The following is a 23,897-nucleotide window of genomic DNA, read 5'->3' on the forward strand; positions in this document are numbered from 1 at the left end:
TCAAATCGAATGACAAATATGTAAAATATTTCATAAATATTGCATAACGATTGTCAAACATTTCTTGCTTATGTGAAAAATCATACACAATAAATAAATGTGTTAATACTAATGATGACAATAATAAAAACAAATCAAAGTAATCACATATTTTTAGCTATTTTTAGGTGTTTACTACTAAGACTTTTCTTTCATTAAATTAAAAATTCAAATGCAGAAACTTACCTATGAGCACAAGGTTAAACTTTTTGTTCAATGACGTATTTAAAAACAGTGAATTATTCAAATAATAAATGATTATATAAACATTTTATGTTTACAAAATGCTGCAAGTACCATAGCTAAGTGGATAAAAAAAAAACAAAAAACACACAACTGTTTTGCATTATGTTAAAACTGCGCGTGCTTATGCCACATTTAAATGTCTAATTATAAAATGCAATAAAATTGATTTTTTTTTAACAGCCGCCTCTAGACATGATAGGTAGCGAGATGTTAAAAATTGAATGGTTTTTAAACTCTATAATATACTTTGTTAGCTACATAAATGGATCAAAGAAAGCCATCCTAAATATTTACTATATTGTAAATGTTTTTTGTTTTTTGATTTTTAAGATAAATATTCATTGCTATTTATTACATAATTTAATAATGTATAAAATTATTCTATTACATATTGCAAAACTGTAATATCTGTTTAAAGTCTTCGTTTTATTTTAAATTAATAAAATTCAAAAAGTTTTCAGTAAATTTGATTCCAGTTACTGTCGGAACAAAAATGTTTTTTACATTTGCCATGCGATGAGATATGGGAGGTAACTAGTGGGCCGACAAATATATGCTTTGCGCATTTTCTATGTAAAAGTTGTCAAAAATAAGAACAATAAACAATTACAGTTTCACCGCTGTTGAAAATTAACAAAAAACGTCACTTTACCTCCCCTGTTTAACTAAACTCAGAGTTAAATTTTCTAAAAACAAACATATTTTACGTTATTTAGATTAAAATAACGATTTTAACGGTAGTAATTTCCTTTTAAAAAAGACAAAGAGCCGATCACTAAGACTTAATTTACTGGATTTAAGCAAATAACATTTTAACCAAAAAAAGTAAAACAATAGTTTTTAATTACTTACTTTTATCCTATCAAAAATGTTAAATTACAAAAGCATGTGTCGAACATATTAATTGCAATTGTAAGCAGAAGTTACTAATTTTTCAATTATTAAAAGATAAAGCAACGTTTAATGTTGCTTATGCATGTGTTTGTTTGTGTGTGCGTGCGCGCGCGCGCGTGTGTGTGTGTGTGTGTGTGTGTGTGTGTGTCAATATTATATATAATATACTATGTACATATTATGATATAATTAAATATATATTTTATACTATGTATTATATAATAATATATAATCTATAAATAGTTATTATATATTAGAATTGGCTTTCAAACTTGAACAGTACTTCATCTACTTCTACTGCAAAATTAATCGGAGCTTTCAAAGTTGCTTCTTGTTTGTTTTCCGTCAAAATATCTCTTTTCGGCTTTTTTCTTCAAAGTGATTCCGTAAGGTACCTTTCATTTGCGGTGTTTAAAAAAATGTATAAGAAAGAGGATAAAAAGGATAAAGAGGCGATAAAAAAGAAGATAAAGAACCTACCAGATAAATCTATAAATATAATCTCTTGAATAAATTTTTAAGCCCTAAGTCTTTATACAAAATCTAAATATAAACATTTCATATATAGGAAAAGTTATAAATGTTTTCAGGAAACACGTCACCCAAAATGAAACAGGCAAGATAATTATACATTGTATAATTATACAAGATAATTATACATGCATTTTTGTTTTATAAGTTCTACATTTAAAATATATAGATTATTAGTTTTTAAGGTTTGCAAGAAAATTTACAATAAATTGTCTTAAATTTCGTTTACAAGTAAACAACCAGTTAGAAAAGTTAAGAGTGGTTTGAAATATTATTAGTATAAATATAAATATTAGTACTAGTTTGAAATAGTAATATTATAAATACAAAAATTATTAGTAGTTTATGTAAAGTTATTGGTTCAATAACTATTTTATTTAGTTTTTTTTTTTTAGTGTTTCATTTAATTTGTTTATTAACAAATTATTATTTTACCTAATATTTGAGCACATATGAGGTTGGGAGTAAGTACATAATGTTATGCAAAGTTAATAACACAGAGATATTTTCGAGTCGCAAGAAACTGTTATGAGACAGAAAGTGAGGCGGTATGAAAGTGAGACGCTATGAAAGTGAGACGGTATAAAAGTGAGACTATATATATATAAAAAAAGGTTAACTAATTAGAGCAAAATTAGGTTTGTATAAAGAAAAATGCAACAACAAACAAAGAAAAATATATTAACCTTATGTTTAACTAGCTTAAAAGCGGACAAAGAGATGATGGCAAGTAATTCCTTTATTTTTATACATTTTAACTCAGCAAGAAGCAAAGTTATGCAAATAAATTAAAACAATACAAATAAACAGCAGGTGTTTAGTTGTATTTACTGTATGCAAATCAAATTGGATCTGCGTGAAGCACCCCTAATTTTAAGGTTCGGGTTTCATACTTTAACTTCCGAACATCGGTTGGAAAAAAAAATTTTTTACTGTATAATAATAATTTAATAACACAAAAACTCATAAAAACGCATTATATGATATTATAAAAAATTGATCAAATATATGGCATTAGGATTTTAGTTCAGTTTAAGCAAGTCCGAAGAAAAAACAATAAGTTACGTAAATTTTGGTTTATCTATTTTTATTTTTTTAGAGCTGCTTTTTTTTACGGAAAAATAAAGACAACGACAACCCTACTCATTTTCTCAAGAGTGAAAACCCTACTCATAGTCTCAAGAGTGACAACCCAACTCATGGTCTTAAGAGTGATAACCCCACTGATGGTCTCAAGAGTGACAACCCTATTTGGAAAGTTTTTTTTCATCCGCTGTTGATTAGTGTGCAAGTTATTACTCAAACAGCCTAAACTTCGTTAACTTCTTTATTTTAATGTTAGAAAAGTCAGTATTGAATGGAACATTAACTATGGTTTTAGGTTTTATAATACTTGCGAGAGAAATTCGTGGTTTCGCAATTATAAGCAAATCAAAAGTTTATTTACAAAATTTATTTATTTACTAGTTTCTTCGAATTTTTAACTTAAACAGTTTAATATAAAAAACTAAAAGATTGGAACTTTAAATAAAAATCTAGTTCCCAGAGTTACTCGATGCTGTTTACCACGAGTGGCTTGACTGATTCTGATAGTGGCTTCACTTTTTATAAGAAATTATAAAATCAAATGGTAAAGCTAATTTTAAAGATTTCTTTACAAAAATAATTTTTACAAAATTACTGTAGTTCATGTAACTTCTTGCTTACATAATACAGATTTTAAAAAAATCAAAAAATTGATTTTTTTAAATCTGTATTATGTCATTTTAAATCTTTTTTTTAATTTTATTTTGTCATTGCCTTTTAATAATTTCGTAATTAATTTAATCGGTAATAGCAGATTAATTGAATTTTTCGAATTATACAGTTCAGAGATTATTTTAAAATCTCATATATTATATAATTATATAGAACTATGTAGATATATTTATTAGAACAACTTTAAAGATTTCGTTAATCACGAAAATTGACACGTGATTTTTTTATTTTTTGAATAATTTTAAAGTTAATTTAAATGTAAAAACTAGTCACAAATGTGGTGTTTAATTTTGCTAGTCATTAAGTGTTGAGTGCAAAATTGAACTATTGAAAAAAAAAATTATTAGTTTGTATTTGAATAGGTGGAGAGTATTTTAGAATAAAAAAATTGTAAATTCAATGCAGTCTTTTCTCACGACAATAAGGGACTTTTGCCCAAAAGCCACGACATTGAACTGCAATGTCTGTGCTAAAAAAAAAAAAAAATTATTTTGTTTTGGCACGCTTACAATGATTTTAGGGGATAATAATATGGCAGTATTATAATAATAATATGGGAGTATTAGCCCTTTTTAATGCAAGAGTTTCAAATGATATTGGGTCATTAATAAAAAGGATTATGATTGCTACCCGAAAATAGAAAGTACAAAACAATTTTGAAATTCTAAAACAAATTCTGACTGCAATAAAATATTTTGGAAAACAAAACTTTGCTATACAAAGTACATTGGAAAGAATTAGGTTTAAGTTTGGAAGAAAAGACCCCGTACCATGAAAACTTTCTTGAAACCATTTTATTACTGTCTCAGTTTAATGCACCTTTGACTGTACATATAGAAAACGTTGTAAAGGCATCTAAAAAAAGACAAAAATATTTAAAGCGCAAGAAAATTAAAAAATCTAAAGTGCGAGGTATCCTAAGATAAATATTTATGATTCAGCTTGCTGATAGTTGTTTGAGAAGACAATCTTTTACTCAAGGTACACAATGATGTCGAACTAGGTAGATTTTGAAAATTTTCTTTAATGTTTTGTGTTTTAGCATGATGTGTTTTATTTGAGTTTTCCTATACCTTACCCAAATTTGATGAAAAAATTTTTTCTGAACTTATAAAAAAATAAACTTAATATGAATTGCCTTTGCTTGGTATACCTTTTTAAACAAAGAAACCATTTTTATATTTATCAGATATTCTATTAAAATATAAATAACACTTAGAGTTTAAAATATCATAACTTTTTGGGTGTTAATGGCAAATTTTTTGATTTTTTCAAAGCTTTTGCGAAATGAAATTTTTCTATAATGAACAATAAATCAACAACTGCTTTGCAAGTTGCAAGCAAATCAACAACTGCTTTCCCTTTGCAAAACACGACGAGTTAACAGACATGTTAACATGACGCTTTGGTGACGAGTTAACATGACGCTTTAGTGACTTTTAGTGTTGAGGTTCAATAAACAATTGATGAACCGGAAAATATATATAAACGAAATGACAGAACAGCTTCCTCAAAAGCAAAAGTTGTATTACTATCAATTAGAGAAAATGATTTTATCGTGCCTTTATTTAAAATGATTTTATTGTGTCTTTGTCAGCCTAAAGATGCAATAAAATGATTTTAAATAAATCATTTTAAATAAAGACACAATAAAATCACGTTAAAATATTAGCAATGCAACAATTGCTTTTGCGATTGTTGCATTCCTCATATTTTAACGTTATTTAAATAAAATCGAAGTAAATTTGAAAATATTTTAAAGTTTCAAAAGTAAACGTATTTTAATATAGAAATTAAGAACAGTAGAAGAGAACAATTGAAATTCTTTTGTTCAACTTACTAAACATTGAGTAAATCTTAACAACTTTAGAATTGTTTAAAACAGTTTAAAAACCACTTTTTTTAGTTTTCAAACAAAAACATGTTACAATCTGTCACTGTTTTAAATGTATTTATCCATTCAGGTTACATATCATCATGCCAAAATCTGGTCACATACCATCATGTCAAATTCTGGTCGCATATCATCATTTCAAAATCTGGTCACACATCATCATGTCAAAACCTGGTCACACATCATCATGTCAAAACCTGGTCACACATCATCATGTCAAAACCTGGAGCACAAAAACATAACGAAAACTACAGCCAGAGAAAAAGATTATTAAAGCTGAATACCACCATGAACACAATACCGTATTAAGGCAGGGGCTGATGGAGCTACAGCCCAAGGCTCTTTGTAAAAATAGGCTCTCTGTTTTTTTTTTAAATTTGGTATTTATGAGGGGATAATCGTCAATTTTTAAAAAAAGTTTTCTATTTTTAGAATTTTCTTAAAGAGAAAAAAAAAAAAAATCCTTTAGAAAAAAAGTGTGTGTGTGTGTGGAGGGGGGGGGGGGCACATGCCCGCCACTGTCTTTGGGCCTGACTGTCATAATAAATTTATTCACTTCACTTCTTTGTTTGCCAAATTTTTCACCGCCCAATGAAACTGATTTCAATGAACTGCAAATGTACACCTTTCTAGCTAAGAATAGTAACAGATTTGACAAATTCAAATTTTAAGAATGTCTTCACTGTGTTGAGAATTTATTAGTCTCTTATTGTCACAAACTTTACTGGAGAACTTTTTCTGCTCGTAATAGAGTTTAGTGTGAACTTAGATCAACGATGGGACAACCTCGCTTCAGTTATTTGTCTTAATTATGCATTTAAATTTAAATCTTTACTATGCATTTAAAGTTAAATCAAAATATTTCACTGCAGTGATCAAGAAGTTTGCTTCAAAAAACGTCAGAAAAGTTAAATGTGAAAGATGGTTTTCAAAGTTAAAGTTTAATATGAAGAAATTGCAAAATTCTGTCGAATGACTCCTTGGAGTTGTATATATTGATGTTTGTCAAGAAAAGACTATTTGATAACATTGAGTGTAATACAATCCCTCAAAGATACGCACCTTCGTCTTCTGAATTGAACAAACTGCTTAAAGAATATTTATTGCTATATACTTTCCTCATCACTCTTTACTTTATTAATTTATTATAAACTGATTAGTTTGTAATTTCAGTCGATATAATATGGTTTGTTTTTTGGAAAATTGCGGACCGGGCCGTGTTAGTAATATATTTATGTTAAGAGGGCCCCATAATTACTTGCCTGGCCGGTAAAATATATTTAACCAGTTCGCCACTGTGTGCTGTACATGTGTTCTCTCTAACAAATAGGCTTATTCAGTTGTTTTAAAAAAAAATTCAGATTTACAAAAGGTAAAATATTGCAATAAAGATCTGTTAAATGTTTTTTAAAAAAAAAGGGAAAACTGCAAAGAAACTTTTAAGGAAACTTTTAAAGCAGCAGAAAAAAAAAATTAAAAAATATGGTAGTTTTACTGTCAATATATACCTTAAAAAACAACGGAAGAATATTACGAGTGATCAATTTATACTTCACTTCTTTATTTGTTAATGTTGGGCATAAACAAGTTTTTCTAGCGAAAATTTGCAACATCTTCAAACATATTCTTAGATGTCAAAAAATATTATTACACTGAATCATAAAGATATTGTTAAAATTGTTTCTGCAATCAGTTATGTCTTTGGCGTCATTCTTGGGCTTAGTATCCAAAACTTACATGTGCCTGAATTTACATCGGAATTTTAACTATGGCAGCAAATGCATAAGGATAAAGGATGAGGGAGAAATCACATTACTGCTTACTGACCTTTCTGTTGTTTTTGATTTGTGTTACCAAGTGCAATATCCGATCACTCACAAGTTGCTTCAAATTATTAATTCATTTTCTGTAAGGGTTGTCAGTGCTAAACATAGCTTCTCAGCACTGCAAAAAATTAAAAGCTCTTTAAGAACATGAATGGCAGAAAACAAACAAGTCTAATTGGCCTTACTTAATGTATACAAAGAAACTCCAGTAAATGTTAAAAACGTAATTGACCGTTTATTCGGCATTACGTTTTCATTCGGTTCATTCTTATATTATAAATTAGAATTTGCAGAAGCTGTAAAAATAATCAACAAATCAAGGTTTTAAATACGAAGGGTGCAAGGGAAGAACAGGGGCTGTCAGTTTTTCGCAAACTGAGATAAATCAAATTTAAGATTTCCCTTACCTTTTTGTTTCACAAGAAACAGTCTTGCCAAGATTTATTTTCTTAAATTGACCTTCGAATGAAAGAAACAATGAACCAATTTCAATTTTTTGCAAAAACTGCTGGTTTGCCATAGAATTTTGCAACCTTTTTCTAAAATTGATGTTCCCGGTTTTTAAGTTGCAAAACATATTTCTTTACTAAAGTTAGCTTTTAGCATTTTAATCTGTAGTTTCTTTTCACTAACCACTACTTATTTTATCCCATTTGATCCCAAAAAAGAAGAATATTAGTAAATCTTTATATTAAAGTGAAAAAAAATTGCTTAAAATACCTAATATTTATATTTAAAAAAATCCCCCAGAATAACATAATATTTTAAAAATTAAAAATAAAATAATAACATTTTAATGCTATAATAAATTGATTAATTACTTTTTTATCTTTTGAAAGTGCTTGAAACTTTCATTTTTTTCCTGTTATCCAGTTTTTTGGTAATTACCTGACGCTTTCTTAGGGTTTTTTGTTGCTTCGTCTGCCGTGCTTTTTTACCTTATTTTTGCTAATCAAAGCAACAAAATTTGTGACATTCCCGGTTTAACAATAGCAACATTAAAACATTCTCTGTTTTTACAAAGCAGGAGTATCCTCTCATCACTAAATTAAACCATTAATTTTTATTTTTTTGCTTCAAATTTAACACTGAAGTTAGTTTATGATTTGTACAACATGTTAATTAAAAAATCTCAATACTTTCAAATACTGACATTCCCTTATTTTCCATTGCACCCTTCATACGTATTTATTTAAACAACTAAACTCTCATATCTTTGTCAAATAGTTGCGTTTTAATAAATTTAAATTATTTCAAGTAGCGATGGCACTTTTACTTATTTTGATGTAAAAACGCGAATTACTTTTACATGGAAATTACTTTACATAACTCATATTAAAATATATAATTTACTTACATTTAAAAGGAATTCCTTTTTTTTTATACATAAATTATATAAAGTGTAAAACTTAATTACTTAAGTTAAATTTTAAAATGAGTAACTGTTACTTGAAAAAGTAATTTACTTTAATAAGTAAAAGTTATTTGCATTTTTACTTTTACTTGTAAATGTAACTTACTTTAAATGGCAAGTCGTGTAAAGTAAATTTCTTTGAAAAGTAATTTTGGTTATAATTATGTAAAAAATTAACATCGAAATGAATTTTCACTTTTTATGTGTAAAAAAAGTTATACATGAAGTAAACATACGTAAATAAAATATTTAAAAAACATAACACTTACTTTACAAAGCAAAATAAAACATCATAACAACAAATTACTTTTACGTGTAAAAGTAGCTAATTAGCAAAAACAGCTTACATAAAAGTAATTAGATAAAAATTGTTTTTTACATTTACAAATAAAAGTAATTTTTTCTTTGAAATTTTATACTTTACTTTCTTAAGTAAGTAAAATGTAAGTTATATTATTTACTTTCTCAGAGAACAGTCTTTTCATGTTGATTTAACATAAACATTGAGATAGGTAGCGTATTCAAATCCATTGCCTGTTTGAGGGCACTTCTGGGTAATACATCAAGTAATACTCTGATGTATGTGGGCAGTGTTTGTGGTGGGGCATCGGGAAAGAATTTTTTTTCAAGTATATTATAATGGGTAGTTCTATTATAGTTAGGGGCAAAGATAGTCAACATGCAGATATACTAGGAGTGTAGAGTCGGGTTCCCTGCCGCATAAGTTCTAATAGGGGCTGCTAAATAATCATTGATTTTTTATTTCCTTTTTTTGTTGCGCAGAAATTGGTTAGTGACCATAAAACTTTGGCGGAGGATGAAGGGGGGAAGGGAGCATAATTTCTAAGCTATGGGTAATTCATGCATGTGTAAACCTTATCTAAGTCACTGTTCGTTAGAGCACGCTTTTTCTCCAATTTTTTTATTTGTATTTGCCTTTTCAATCAAGTATTTTGTTATGGTCATATAACGCAATATAACATTTTTGACATCGGCAAGGACATCGACTGCTAAAACACTTATCAAAAAATTATAAGTCATTTAAACTATCTGATTTATAGGAAAATAAAATAATTATATGATTATTTATAATGATATGATAATTTATTATAATAATTATTTTTATTATTTAACTTTTATTTCGCTGATTAAACAATATTACAATTTTTCATATAAAATAAATAACATCGTAAACATAAAAAACGTTTTTAATCTTTTTAATTTATAATATATATATATATACTGTTATAATCAGGGACTCAAAGAAGATAAGGATGATGCGTTTATCATCACAACCTTTTCATAGAGCCCCTTTAGTCACTCATTAAAATAAAAATAAAAAAACACTTTAATTTTTAAAGAAAAATAAAAATTTAATAAAGCAAAACTCATTTTTGCTTTTGTTTTTTTTTGTGTGTAAAAAATTGAAAACACACACAAAAATAAAAAAAATTGAAACACATAAGAAGAAGAAAAAATAAAAGATAAATAAAAAGAAAAAATACAAAAAAACCTGAAAACAAATACTGTAAACTATAATATATATGTCAGGAATTAAGGAGATGCATTTTAGTTTGTTGTTTAAGGTGGTTCCTACGTAATCAAAAAAAGTTTCTTTTTATTCATGAGCCATTAATTTTTTCAAAAGTAGGTACAGAATGTGTAAAAAAATATATATTTTCGAACTCCTAAAATATATTGATGATCACTTATAGGCCTATAAGAGTCAAAATAACCCCAAAAAATAGAGTTTAATAGAAACACAATTACTCATGAGTAAAAGCTTATTTTACTTTCAAACTTGGTATACTTGTGCGTGCTACCTGTATCTAGTGCGTGAGTTTTTTTTATTAAAAGATCTTGTTTCTACTTAAAGTTATGCTTCAAAACAACTGTATTTTCGAAAAATCTGCTACTTGGCCTCCAATCTTAGTTCCCTAACCACGACTTACAAAAAATAAATTTATTTAAAAAAACTCAGGCACTAGCAGTACACTGGATGAATAAGCCCTGAAAATTTCAAGTAGTTATCACGATCAATTTAAAAGTTATGATGTTTTTTGTGAGACAATTTTCTTGAAAAACGATATGGTAGAAAATCAAAAAACAAGAAAAAAAATTTGTTTTTAAAACTAAAATTTAAAAATATAGTTTAACTTTTTTCGTGAATAAGTAATCAAATGACGCGGACTTAAAAGTTGTCGAAGAATAACGAAGAAAATGAGATTTTATAAGTGACTTTAGTCTACAAGACCATTTGTATTTTTCAAAAAATATTATAATATTGTTCACATTCTTCTTCTTCTTCTTTTTATTATTATTATTGATTTGATAATTATCAAACTAAATTTTTTTTTCAAATTTAATTTCGTCATTGATTTTTTTTTTTTTTTTAATTACACGAAGACATTCTTCAATGCAGTGGCTGATTTTTAAATTTTTTATTTTTCTAAACTTGCTGTTACAAATTATTACTTTTCTTTTGTAAAATATACGAATGGCTGGGACAAGAAGAAGACAAAAAAAAGTTTAACTTTCAAGCCTCTAAATATCCGCACATAATAAAGTCATTAAAAACTTGTCATTAAAAATTGATGATCATGTGTTTTTCTGAAGTTTGAGTTTAATAAGTTTATTTTTGTTGACAATTATAGTTTTGTATTTTTTCGGAATATATCTAAAAAACTAATATATATATGAAGCTAAAATCCTAAACTAACATACTAAAATCTCCTGTTTTAGTATGTTAGTTTAGAAAATGATCAGTCTTTTTCTAAAATAACATACTAAAACAGAAGAAAGAAAGAAATAACAAAAATTTTGAATAATTTTATCTTTTTAACACATAAATAAAATGATTAAAAAATATATTGCCCATGAAAATATAAATTAAACAAAATACAAGATTTAATTTTAAATGGATTTAAATACAAGTGTTGAGTGGTATTATACCACGTCAAAAGCAATGTATAAAGGTTTCGTAAATTGAAAATGCGGCGATTCCTTTTATCACCAAACCGATTAGAATTACTTAATCAACATCATCTTTAACTAATAGTACTATTAATAGTTACGCACAAATGAGGTCTTTTAATGTGTTGTTAAAAACGATATTAAACTCATTTAAAGACTTTATGGTAACCAATAATATAATGATGTCTACTAGCGTAAATTTTGAGATATAATAGGCCGGGTAAATAAAAAAAAGCAATTGCTTTTACTCAGAAATCGGTAAACTTTATGCGAATAAAAATTTCAGCAATTTTGCTTAAGCTTTTATTCACGTAAAGCTCAGCAATCGCTGAGTATATTGCTTAACTTTACGTGAATGAAAATTTGTACAAAACTGCTGAAGTTTTCATTCGCGTAAAACTGACCAATTAATGAGCAAAAGCAATTGCTTATTTTTAATCACCCGGCCTATTATTGAAAAACCAATGATTTTGGTTAATAAATATACTTTTGGTAAATAAAACATACTTAAGTGCCAAACTTAAGTATGTTCTTGTTTATATCACATAAGAATGTTTAGGAAAATGTTGAAACAACCACCTTATTAGGTTTGGGTGTAAACTTTATATAATCATAACCTTTGAATTTTGAATTTTAAAACCTGTCAACTTAAATTTAGTGCAAGAAAACAAAAATAATAAAAAAACTACTAATTTGTTACGCTTACATTTGAAGTAGGGATGTTAAATGTTTTAGGGTATTTTTGTATCCAGGCTTCAATCACCACAATTTTTGTTTATTAATCTACTTAGAAATCGTTTCTACGCTATAGCGTAGGTATATTACACAGTGGCATAGCAAAGTATTTTTGGTCAGTAGGCATACCTAGCCAAAGTGCCCAATTTATGTTTCTCTGGAAGTTTTGCTTACACTGGCCTTGCGGCAGTTAGGCCGCTGATAATACACGCAGATAAAGAGATTTACTTGAAAAGTTCTAAATTTTTTATGCCCATATAAAAGTACCGTAGTTGTTTAAACCAAGACTCTTAGAATCAAAAAATATTCTTGAGCAGGTGGACTTTTTCGAATCAAAGTGACAAAAAATCTTTACAAAAATAAAGCGTCCTCTTAAAAAGTTCGAGGCTCATTAATCTTCAGCGCATGGTGCTATAGTCTCTATAATTCAGGACAGGTTTAAACTTTCTCTCCTCAATTTTTAAAGAATAAATATATTTGCGCAAAAAAACTTGTAAGAAAGAACTTACAATTATGCCAATTATTTTTCTTACAAATAAACTACCCTTCTTGAGTCTCCCATGGGTATATGCGCCTTCTGCTAACTGCCTTGTTTCAGGTTTGTCTAAATTTCAGACCTTTTGAATGGTTGGCCAGAGAATGAATATTTTTGAGACGGTTTGATTTAGAGAATGTTTATTATAGCTAAAACTAATCATGGGCAGAAACCTATTACTGATATTTTCAAACTTTACAGGGAAGAAATACCTAAAACCGTGCAAATCAAATGTCGCGGCAAACTAAATGTTAGTGACTTAAAGTTTTATTTTTTTGCATTCCTTTTGTACAAGATCCTGTCAAAGTTATTGTAAAATGTAAGTAAATTTATGTACTTGCTTTAAATTTACTTTACAAGTTATATAAAGTGTAAGTTTATGTAATTTAAATTTTATTTTATATAATTTATTTATAATAAAGATTTGTTATTACTTTTAAAATAAAAAAATTCCTAATTAAAAAATAATATTTTACTTGTAAATTTAATTTACAATTGGTAGAATATAACTTTTATGTAATTTACTTTCATATGCAATTTACATTTTAATATAATTTTTTTTTAATAAGTTGCTTTTATAAGTAAATGTAAATAACAGTTTGAAGAACTTTTATATTATGTAATGTAATTTTTAAAAGTAATTAACTTTTAAATGTAAAAATAAATAAACAGTAAAATAAATAAACAGTAAAATAATTAAACAGTAAAATAAATAAAAAGTAAAATAAATAAACAGTAAAATAAATAAACAGTAAAATGAATAAACAGTAAAATAAATAAACAGTAAAATAAAATAAATAAACAGTAAAATGAATAAACAGTAAAATAAATAAACAGTAAAATAAATAAACAGTAAAATGAATAAACAGTAAAATAAATAAACAGTAAAATGAATAAACAGTAAAATAAATAAACAGTAAAATAAATAAACAGTAAAATAAATAAACAGTAAAATAAATAAACAGTAAAATAAATAAACAGTAAAATAAATAAACAGTAAAATAAATAAACAGTAAAATAAATAAACAGTAAAATAAATAAACAGTAAACAGCTTTTTGATGTGAAAAAGACTAAGTAAAAGTAAAAGAGTCATCCCTAATTTCAAGATATTTTAATATTTTAGTTAAGATTGCATGTTTTTTTCTATAAAGTAATACAAACACCAAGTATTAATCACAAAAAAAGTTTTTTTAAATCATGTAAGAAGTGTGTGTGTGTGTGTGTGGGGGGGGGGGGGACATCGCCCCCATTGCATCTCCTACGGATTTCCCAAAGAGAAATTTACGAAACGCTCATTATTGTTTAAAAAGATTAAAGCAAATTGTTTTTAATTGTCTAAAGGGAAATATTTGTGTAGCAATCGTTACATCACGGAAACCTGATTCATCGGGTAAGATCCAACTTTAATTCAAGCAAACTCGATTTTTCAAATGAAATTTGAAAATCGAGTTTCTAACAAAATTTATTTATTAATTTAAAAATAAGATAAGTAAAATATATGAATAAGATTTTTTGTAGTTATTTTGAATTAAAAAAATTTGATACCATTTGGTATTATTCTATTTAAATACCGTTTATCAACTCAAAAGACAAAGTGGAAATATGTTTTTTCAGAAGTCTCCCGTGAGAGGTGGAAGGTCATCATTTGACACAATCAGACCACCATTCTTCCAGCGGATTGTCTAACGTAATTTCAGGTCATCAGTTATGCTAAAATTTGATTTGGCTACGATGATTTGCATATGATGGCTATGATTCAGCAGGTAGTAATCTTGCTTTTAACAATATCAATGAGGCAGTATTTCAGAATTTTTCAAATACATAGATCCAAAGCTCTCTGCCAGAACTATGATAAGTTTAACTAAGCTTTCTCTTCTTTATCGTTTGGGTAAAGAGGTAGTAACCAACAAGGCTGTAACAGATCTAAAAGAAAGTGCTGTTAGAATGGCTTTCACAACTGATTTGTGATCATTTTTAGAAAGTTTGATTATTAGGTTAGAAATGGGTTTTGTCAATACTTCACCGAAGAATGCAATAACATCGAATAGCTTGTTTACAATATATTTAAATAAAATTTGCATACTTGTTTAGGAACTTTGATGCATACCTTGGTCTAACAACTCACTATATCTCAAAGAACTGGACTTAATCTTGTGGTGTCTGAGTACCTTAGCATCCCTGAAGTGAAAAACGCTGTTGATGAATTTAAGAAACTGTTATCCAGAACTCATAAAAATAGCATTGACCAACATAAAATTAGTATAGAGTGTGTCAGGATGAACAATCGATGAAAGGCTGATTCAAGCAATGAAACTATTATCTAATTCATTTTCTGAACGTTTTTAATATTATATCTGAAACATACAGTGTTACTAACTTGGTTATAAAGTTAATTTAAAAGAAAAAACTTGGTTAGTCCGAAACCAATTTTATATAACCAAGTATAATAGTAGTTATAAACCAAATTTTATCATAATCTCTTTTAGCTGAATTTTATAAAATCGTTGCACCTGTTGAGACCCGCTGGAATTCCAGCTCAGGGTTAGGGTTAGGCCAGCATTTGAAAGTAGTGATCGACCAAAACCAAAATTTGAACCGAAACCGAAAGTACCGAAATTTCGGTTTTGTGAAGCCGTAGCCGAAACCGAAACCGAAATTTCGGCCGAAACGGAAACCGAAATTTCGGCCGAAATGTGAAAATGGAATGTTTAAAATCCCTGAACCTTTTATGATCACCAAATTAAAGCAAAAAAAACTTATTTTACATATATCTAGCCAATCACCATGTAATATAGTTTGATAAAAACTCTAATACGTCAAGACATTTCAATAATTAAAGGTAATAATTGAAGTATTTTCTCTGCAAAGTACATATTTTTTCATGTTTTCTGGCAAAATTCTGTTTCTTTCATTTGAAAGAATTTCTCCAGCAGTTAAAAACAACCTTTTAACTTCGGCAGATGTTGGTGGAGGTCTAAGGAATCTCTTTGCTACTTTTGCCAAACCAAACTTTGCTTTTAATGTTGTTTTCTAATATAAACCAATGAAACTTTTTTTTTGTTATTTTTGTGCCCCAAGAAGACCTATAGGTCTTGTCACAGAGCCCTGAGGAAGTGTATTTAACCAGGAATTTCACGCCTCCTTCATTACCGTGACGCAAAAATATATCCGAAGCTCGTTTTGAGCCTGGATCTCCTGCTTAAAAGGCAAGCGCTCTAACCACTGCGCCACGGTCGCACAAGAAACTTTAGACCTTCTTTGAAGTTTGAATCAATTTTTGAGATTTATAGGACTGCCGGTAGTTGTATTGCTTTTTCAGTTAAGAGATTTTTTAGAGTAAACCACTTCTTAAATGTGATGAAAGTCCGCTAAGTGATTGAAGTTTTGGATTGTGCGATCCACGAGATATTTTCAAATTGCAAGTTCAGTATTTGAAATCACTAACTGTCACGGTAAAACGATTCCATAAACCAGTTTTTTATCGATTAACTTTTGATGAAACTATTGGTTTGGGTTGCTTTACTTAAATGTTAATTCATTTTAAGAATGATTTGAGAATAATAACTTAAAACTATTATGTAACGTGATTTCAATTAAAATTTTTACAATTGTTATAATTAAAAAACTGATTTACAACAAACGATTACAATTAGGAAACTGTCATGATCCCACTCTATATTAAAACTTAAAAAAAATCTTTTAAAAGTTTCGGTTCATTTCGGTTGCGGTTTGAACCGAAATTTCGGCCAAAACAGGAAAAGTAAAAAGATTGTTGAAGCAGAAATTTCGGTTTCGGTTTCGGCCGAAGCCGAAAGTTTCCGTTCACTATTTGAAAGCATCCTTACACCAGAGGAATTTGATCATGTAATTTTGATTAAATTTGATTTTTTCCGAACTAAAAATCTTTAAAGTTCATTTTTCTTAATAATTAAAAACATTATAAATAATAAAAAAACAAATCTCTTTCTTTTTTCAAATTGTCGCTAGTATTGGCCCATTCACCAAGATTGAAGAGATATCTTTATTTTTTTGCTCTGACCAAAAACCTAGTATCGGCCATGTGGTGTCCAAACTTTTCAACATTGAGAAATACCTGAGTTCTTAACAAGTCATCAAACAGCGATAAGCTATACTCTAAAGTCGACGTTGAAAAAGAGATTCCCGGTTTGTGAAAACTGGCTTTGTTAAAAAGTTAAATATTTTTAAATGAGGTCTTCTCAGTCTAGCCAGCCCACCCAGTTACTGTTTGAGTAAGCCATTAGCCCTATGCAGTTGAAAATGAACAGGTACCTTAACTTGGAAGATCCTTTTTCATACAATGTTTATGTGCTACAATGGCGGAGAAAGTATTATTGCGATTCCCTTTTATTGCCAAGTGTGTCATAAAATGCCTTTTGGTTTAGATAAAAAAAATATTTTTTTTATTTTAACTTTCGATTTTAAATAATTTGTATAGGAGGATAAAAAAATATGAAATGTGAAAGTTTGCCATGTTATTGAACTTCGTCCATTCAAAATTTTCCGCTCTTTTTTTAAAGTTGATTCAAATTTTGACAAACCAAAAAAAAAGAAACATTAAAAAACTAAAAGCTTTTAATAAAAAAATTGTAATTTATGGAATTTTTATATAATTTCGCATATTTCAAAACCCCACTTATGTATACTTTAAAAATACACAGGTCAACAAAAAAATTTTTTTTTGTAGAACAAAGAATACATTTTTTGTAGAACAATTCTCATTTTGATTTCAAGTATGCTATTCATTTTTTGCCATCACTTCAAGTTGTAAAGATATTTAAGTTCAAATCTTTAGTATCTTTAAAATCCTAAATATTGTCACAAAACAATTATTCAAAAGTATTTCAACATGAGTCTCAAAAGAAGCGTATTTTTTTAGAGGTTTTAAAAATGTTTGTGATAAAAATAAATACTTTTTATATTACGTTGAGAAATATATATTTTAAAGTTTTTAAAGAGTCTTTAGCATTTTTTTTATAATATATTTTTTGTCATTAAACTTTAAGTAAAAATAAATATACTTTTTCAAATCTCTATGAAAACACGCTTCTGATGAGACCAAGGTTGACATACTTTTGATTAATTTATATTTTTCAAATGTTAGAGATTTTACCCCACATACTAAAGATTTGAACCCAAATATCTTTACAACTTGATGTAATGGTTAAATATGAATTGCATATTTGAAATCAAAATGAGAAATGCTCTACGAAAAATGTATTTTTCGACAAAAAAAATATACTTTTTTTTGTTGACCTATAATATATATATATATGTATATATATATATATATATATATATATATATATATATATATATATATATATATATATATATATATATATATATATATATATATATATATATTATATATATATATATTATATATATATATATATATATATATATATATATATATATATATATATATATATTACTTAGCAAAAATACAATCCGGGCGATCATAACAATCTGAGCAACTATATCTCCATTCCACAGATTTGTATAACAGAGGATGGCTGTATTAAAATATAAAATGCCAAATATAAAAATAGAAAGAACCCATACAAAAAATTAATTAAAAGCATATCAAATAAAGCAAAGAGTCATATTTGCAAAAGAATAATTAACGATAAATATGTCCTAGATCAATTTTGTATGAAACATAGCATTAAATAAGTTTGTTTGTTTGTTAGTCATTGGTTATGTTACTCAGTGACGGATTCAGGACTTTTTGGTGGTTGAGCTAACATCCAAACATGGAGCAAACTTCAAACATTTGTATGTTTATGCTTATGTAAAATAATGAGGCTGTGCAAAAAATTGAGGTTGATTGGAGGCAGGGAACAAAAAATCCCTTTGACTTCATCCACCCCCTCCCCCCACTCCAAACGTGTAGGGCTACAAGTTAATAAAAAAAGTTTTGAACTTTTCCTAATAAGACTTATATTCATTGACAAATTTTAAATTTCATAGTATTATCTCTGAGTGTTCAAAAATTATGACCATATAAATTTAAGCCTCCCTCAATTTGAGTGGGTTACAAATTTTATATGGTCATAATTTTTAATCGCTCAGAGATAATACGATAAAACTTAAAATTTATCGATGAATATAAGTCATATTAGGAAAAGTTCAAAACTTTTTTTATCAACTTGTTCCCTCTCACGTTTGGGATGGGGTTGGGGGGTTGGGGATGAAGTCAAAGGGCTTTTTCGTTCCCTGCTTCCAATCACCTCAATTTTTTGCACAGCCTCATTATTTGACATAAGCATAAACATACAAATGCTTGGAGTTTGCTCCATGTTTGGATGTAAACGATTTCAACCGCCAAAAAATCCTGGATTCGTCACTGAGTAACATAACCAATGACTAACCATTACAACTTAACCAATAATCATCAACTAGATCTGCTCAATTTTAAGCAAAAAGAAAGAATCATCGTATCACTAAGACCCATTCAAAATCTATTTTCAGTAAAAATATTTATAGATTTTCAATATTAATAAATAAATAACAATTTATATTACAATATATACTTTTTTAGGAGTATACTTGAATATAAATAATCAAACTTTAAAACAAATTTTTATTAAGAGTTTGTTATTTTTAAAAAATGATTCCAACTTAACGTTGCTCTTTCTTTTTCTTCTTCTTCTTCTTCTTCTTCTTCTTCTTCTTCTTCTTCTTCTTCTTCTTCTTCTTCTTCTTCTTCTTCTTCTTCTTCTTCTTCTTCTTCTTCTTCTTCTTCTTCTTCTTCTTCTTCTTCTTCTTCTTCTTCTTCTTCTTCTTCTTCTTCTTCTTCTTCTTCTTCTTCTTCTTCTTCTTCTTCTTCTTCTTCTTCTTCTTCTTCTTCTTCTTCTTCTTCTTCTTCTTCTTCTTCTTCTTCTTCTTCTTCTTCTTCTTCTTCTTCCAACTTAACGTTGCTTTTTCTTCTTCTTCCAACTTAACGTTGCTCTTTCTTCTTCTTCCAACTTAACGTTGCTCTTTCTTCTTCTTCCAACTTAACGTTGCTCTTTCTTCTTCTTCACACTTAACGTTGCTCTTTCTTCTTCTTCTTCTTCTTCATCTTTTTCTTCTTTATTTCCTTAATTATCCTTCAATTCTTCATTATATTGTTTTTTTTTTGCAAGCATTTTGCTTTTTAAGATTATTAATGATGTTTAATTCTCAAATTGTTCAAATGTTAAGAACACCTAATATACTTTGCTTATGTCATTGATTTTGATACACAAATGAGTTTGACCAAGGACCTATAATTTGATGGACCTTTAACGCATTGTTATAGATCAGAAGCGCCGCCTGATTACTGAAATTCTATGCGGGTTGGAATTTTTAGCGTCATTTTTCGAAATAATTTTACAAGATAAACCGACATTTAGCCGGTATTTTTACTTTGCAAACTTCTTTTAGTAAACATTTTATCACCCGTAAAACACTAACTTTCGGGAAATTGACTAGAAAGTTTTGTGTTATAATAACTTATTTGTAAAGAACACTTTGACGTCAAAAATAATATTTTTGTAAAAATGCAATATGTGATATACTAAAATAAATATTCTAAAGTAAAAAAAATTTTCTTTGTGTTTTAGGTCATATCATTAATAGATTGAGCTAGAGTTTGTTGGCAACCATTACCCCCTGCATTACCCCCTGCATTTAGATTTCGCTAATCTCTTATAGATTTAAACTTCTCTTTTTTGACGGAAATTGAATCGTTTTTTCTCTAACAACATTTTTTTGATATTTTTCTGTATATGAATTTTTTTTTTACAAGTAGAGCTCTAGAATAATCATATGATTTTAAAACATTTGGTTATATATTTATACAGGAGTTATACATAGGTGATTAAATATATAGAATTTTTTTTAACAGAATATTGAAATAAATTAACCACATTACTTTGTAAAATAAAGTTTTTTTATTTAATCGGATATATAAGACAGTTATCATTTTGATGTATAATCGTGAAAAAGTATTTCCGCGTGACGCAAATGTTTCCTATTGTTTGGCTTTTGTTATTTATAACAATTGCTATCGCGCGTGTCTTGGCTTTTAAACAATTGGTCCTCGGTTTGACCAAGGACGTAAAATAAGATAATCTTATTTTACGTCCTTGGTTTGACGAATCTCCTGGGTGCGGATTCACAACACTTTCGTAAGTCCAAAGTTTGCGTAAGTTTTGCTTAAGTTCAAAGTTCATATTCACAAACCTTGCGTTACCAAAAACTTAAGCTTTGACGGAAAAAACGATTTTCACAACATTTTCCTAAAAAGTGCTCAGCAAACATTACGCAAAAAAAGTTACGCTTGCTATATTCTGACTTAAGTTTGGCGTAACTTTAAATCATCTGAAAATATTAAAAAATAGCATTTTTATTACTGTAAAAGATTTCAGATTTTGTTTGTTATTGCCAATAAAATATAATTTTGTATTATTTTCATACTGCTATACGTTCAGTTATTTATTTAAACTAGCAGAAAGCAACCCGTAATACAGGTTATGGGCGGTCTGTTACTTAATTTATAGTGGCTGTTTTCCACAATTTAAATTTGCGAAACTTTAACCAATACTCTTTTAGAAAAACACCTTCAAATTAAAAAATTAAACTGTCTGTAAAAATAAAATAAAAAGTACGGTATTTTTCTGCTTTTCGGTAACCTGTTGTCATGCTCAAACTGTCGTGATGATGCAGCTTGTCGGTGTTGTTTTATGACGTTATTTCATGTTGGCTTTTAGTAAACTTTAGTTTAATTTAAAAGACATTAAAATAGATTTAAAATATTTTAATTTAAAAGCAAAATAACAAATGCTTCAAGGAGCCAAACTATAAACATTAAAGATAAAAAATCAAATTGAGATATAAATAAATTACATTTATACAGCTAAATATACTGTCTTGGTAATACTATAGTAAATTATAAAAGCAGTGTTTTCAATAAATCAAACTACCAGTTAATTATTTTTAACAATAGAATGTAACATCGTATTATGGTGATTGGGTAATGAATCAATTTAACTATACTTTAGTTTAATTGGTGATAAACAAATAAAATTTTAATTAAAAAAGACAAAAACAAACCAAATATACAACAATGTATTACTAAAAAATTACAAATTAAAAAAAAATTACAATATAAAAAAAAATAAAAAAAAATCACCGAAGAAAAAGCGGCAACAAAAAGTTATAAATATCTTCACTGATAGAAGACATTTACAACCTTTTGGTTGCTGTTTTTTCTTTGGTGTCTCTCAACAACCCCGGTATAGATGAGCCCTCCATTTAAAGGATGGCTCATGATTAATTTTTTCATTTATTAAAATATTAGCACAGTCGTGACCCTTGTATATGTATTTGTACAAATATTTAACAGCCTTAACAAACATGCAAGCTTCAACATTAATGTGAGCTTGATATTTCTTAGATAACCATGGATTGTAAGGTACCACCCAGCAGTTATCTACATTGTTACCTTTAATATTGATAATCAAACCATTATCACGACGTCTAGAGCGTGGATAACCATTATGAACTGCTACTGTGTTAGCATTAAATTCTTTAGGATAGTTTTTGCTGCACACCCCATCTTTCATGCAGGGAGAATTTGGATTCAATATGCCACATGGACCGTGAATCATGCAAGTTTTAACAATGTCATAAAGGTCTAATTTAACAATCGGATCTGGAATTTCTGCAGATATTAAATTATTGATATCATGAGCTGATTCAAGCTTATCATCATTTGCAAAGTGAAGTAAAATATGAACATGTGGCAAACCACGCTTTTGAAACTCAAAAACCTGAACATGTGTTACAACTTTCCCTAATACACTGTGCTTAAAAATGTCATTGAGAAGGTTATTTAATTTGAGTTTAACTACTCGAATAACCAAGTCAGGTCTATCTTTTGCTGTCTAACCTGGATATAAATTTTCAGTTATCTCGCGCCATTTTGGGTTGCAAGTGAAAGTAATAAAAAGATCTGGTTTACCATACTTTTTAATTATAGCCATAGCATCTTCAAAGTTTTCTTTTAAAGCTCTAGGACTTCCTACATAAGTTAATGGTAAAATTACAACACGCCCTGGTCTAACATTATGATCATTTCCAAGGTTATTTACATGTTTGTGTAAGACATCATACTGCTCGCTTCTTAGTTTGTTTTGGTTATTTCTGATGAAAGTAAGGCACTGGCCTCCAATTTTAACATACGCATCAACAGCATATTGCTGAAACAGTTTTTTGCCATAAAAGATTGAAGAAAAAAATTGTCTAACTGAAAGTTTATAATTGTAATACTGAGATAATATAACATGATTTCTAACCAATGTAGCACATTCAGGGTTGTGAATTAATTGATTATGCCAACCAGCATCAACCCTCGGAAAAAATAGAGGATAAACCATAGGATCTAAATTGGCAGACATACTTCATATAGTTTTAAAAGGATGACCTCTTGGGTAAATAACAACTTCCCTGGAAGCAGGAGGTGCACCATCTTCACCAACAAATACAACTGCAACTTCATTATGTGAAGGGAGATTATAGCGACGTCTATCTTGCCCTTCAAGTTAAGACATTTTTACAACTGACAATGAGCAATCTTCTAGAGCTGCTCGACGAATTTCTTCATCTTCCACTTCAACCATGTTTTTAAATGCAAGAGCAAATGGGTTCTCTTCACTAATAGTAGTTTACAACCGAAACATTAAATCATTTATGCAAAGATCATTACCACATTGTTGCATTCTAAAATTTACTGCTGCAAGTGGATCATAGATGTATAGTTGACATTATGTCGGCAGAACATCTTGATTTAGCTATACGATGAAAAACTTGACCACATATTCTAAAACATGGCGGCCCATGATTCATTGAATTACATTAGCTTTAAATGATGCAAAAGAAAGATTATTTAAAGGAAATTATGCAGATTGGCATTTCCATCTGCATAATTTCCTTTAAATAAATCTTGTGGAAATGGTGAAGGTTTCGACAAAACAACCTTTCCATTATGGCAACATAAAAAA

At 28.1% G+C, this 23,897-nt stretch overlaps 1 protein-coding gene across 1 annotated transcript; it reads right to left on the minus strand.

Annotated features, from left to right (window-relative positions):
- Positions 1-18,298: 18,298 nt before the first annotated feature.
- On the minus strand, positions 18,299-23,294 carry LOC136075945 (uncharacterized). The gene is made up of 3 exons (XM_065789394.1): positions 22,787-23,294; positions 22,252-22,690; positions 18,299-18,383 (listed from the first exon to the last, which is right to left on the minus strand). Exons 1-3 carry the CDS (start codon positions 23,292-23,294, stop codon positions 18,299-18,301), a joined length of 1,032 nt encoding a protein of 343 aa, XP_065645466.1.
- Positions 23,295-23,897: the final 603 nt, after the last annotated feature.

This window comes from Hydra vulgaris, chromosome 02 (genome assembly GCF_038396675.1).
Source record: "Hydra vulgaris chromosome 02, alternate assembly HydraT2T_AEP".
Classification (NCBI taxonomy): domain Eukaryota; kingdom Metazoa; phylum Cnidaria; class Hydrozoa; order Anthoathecata; family Hydridae; genus Hydra; species Hydra vulgaris.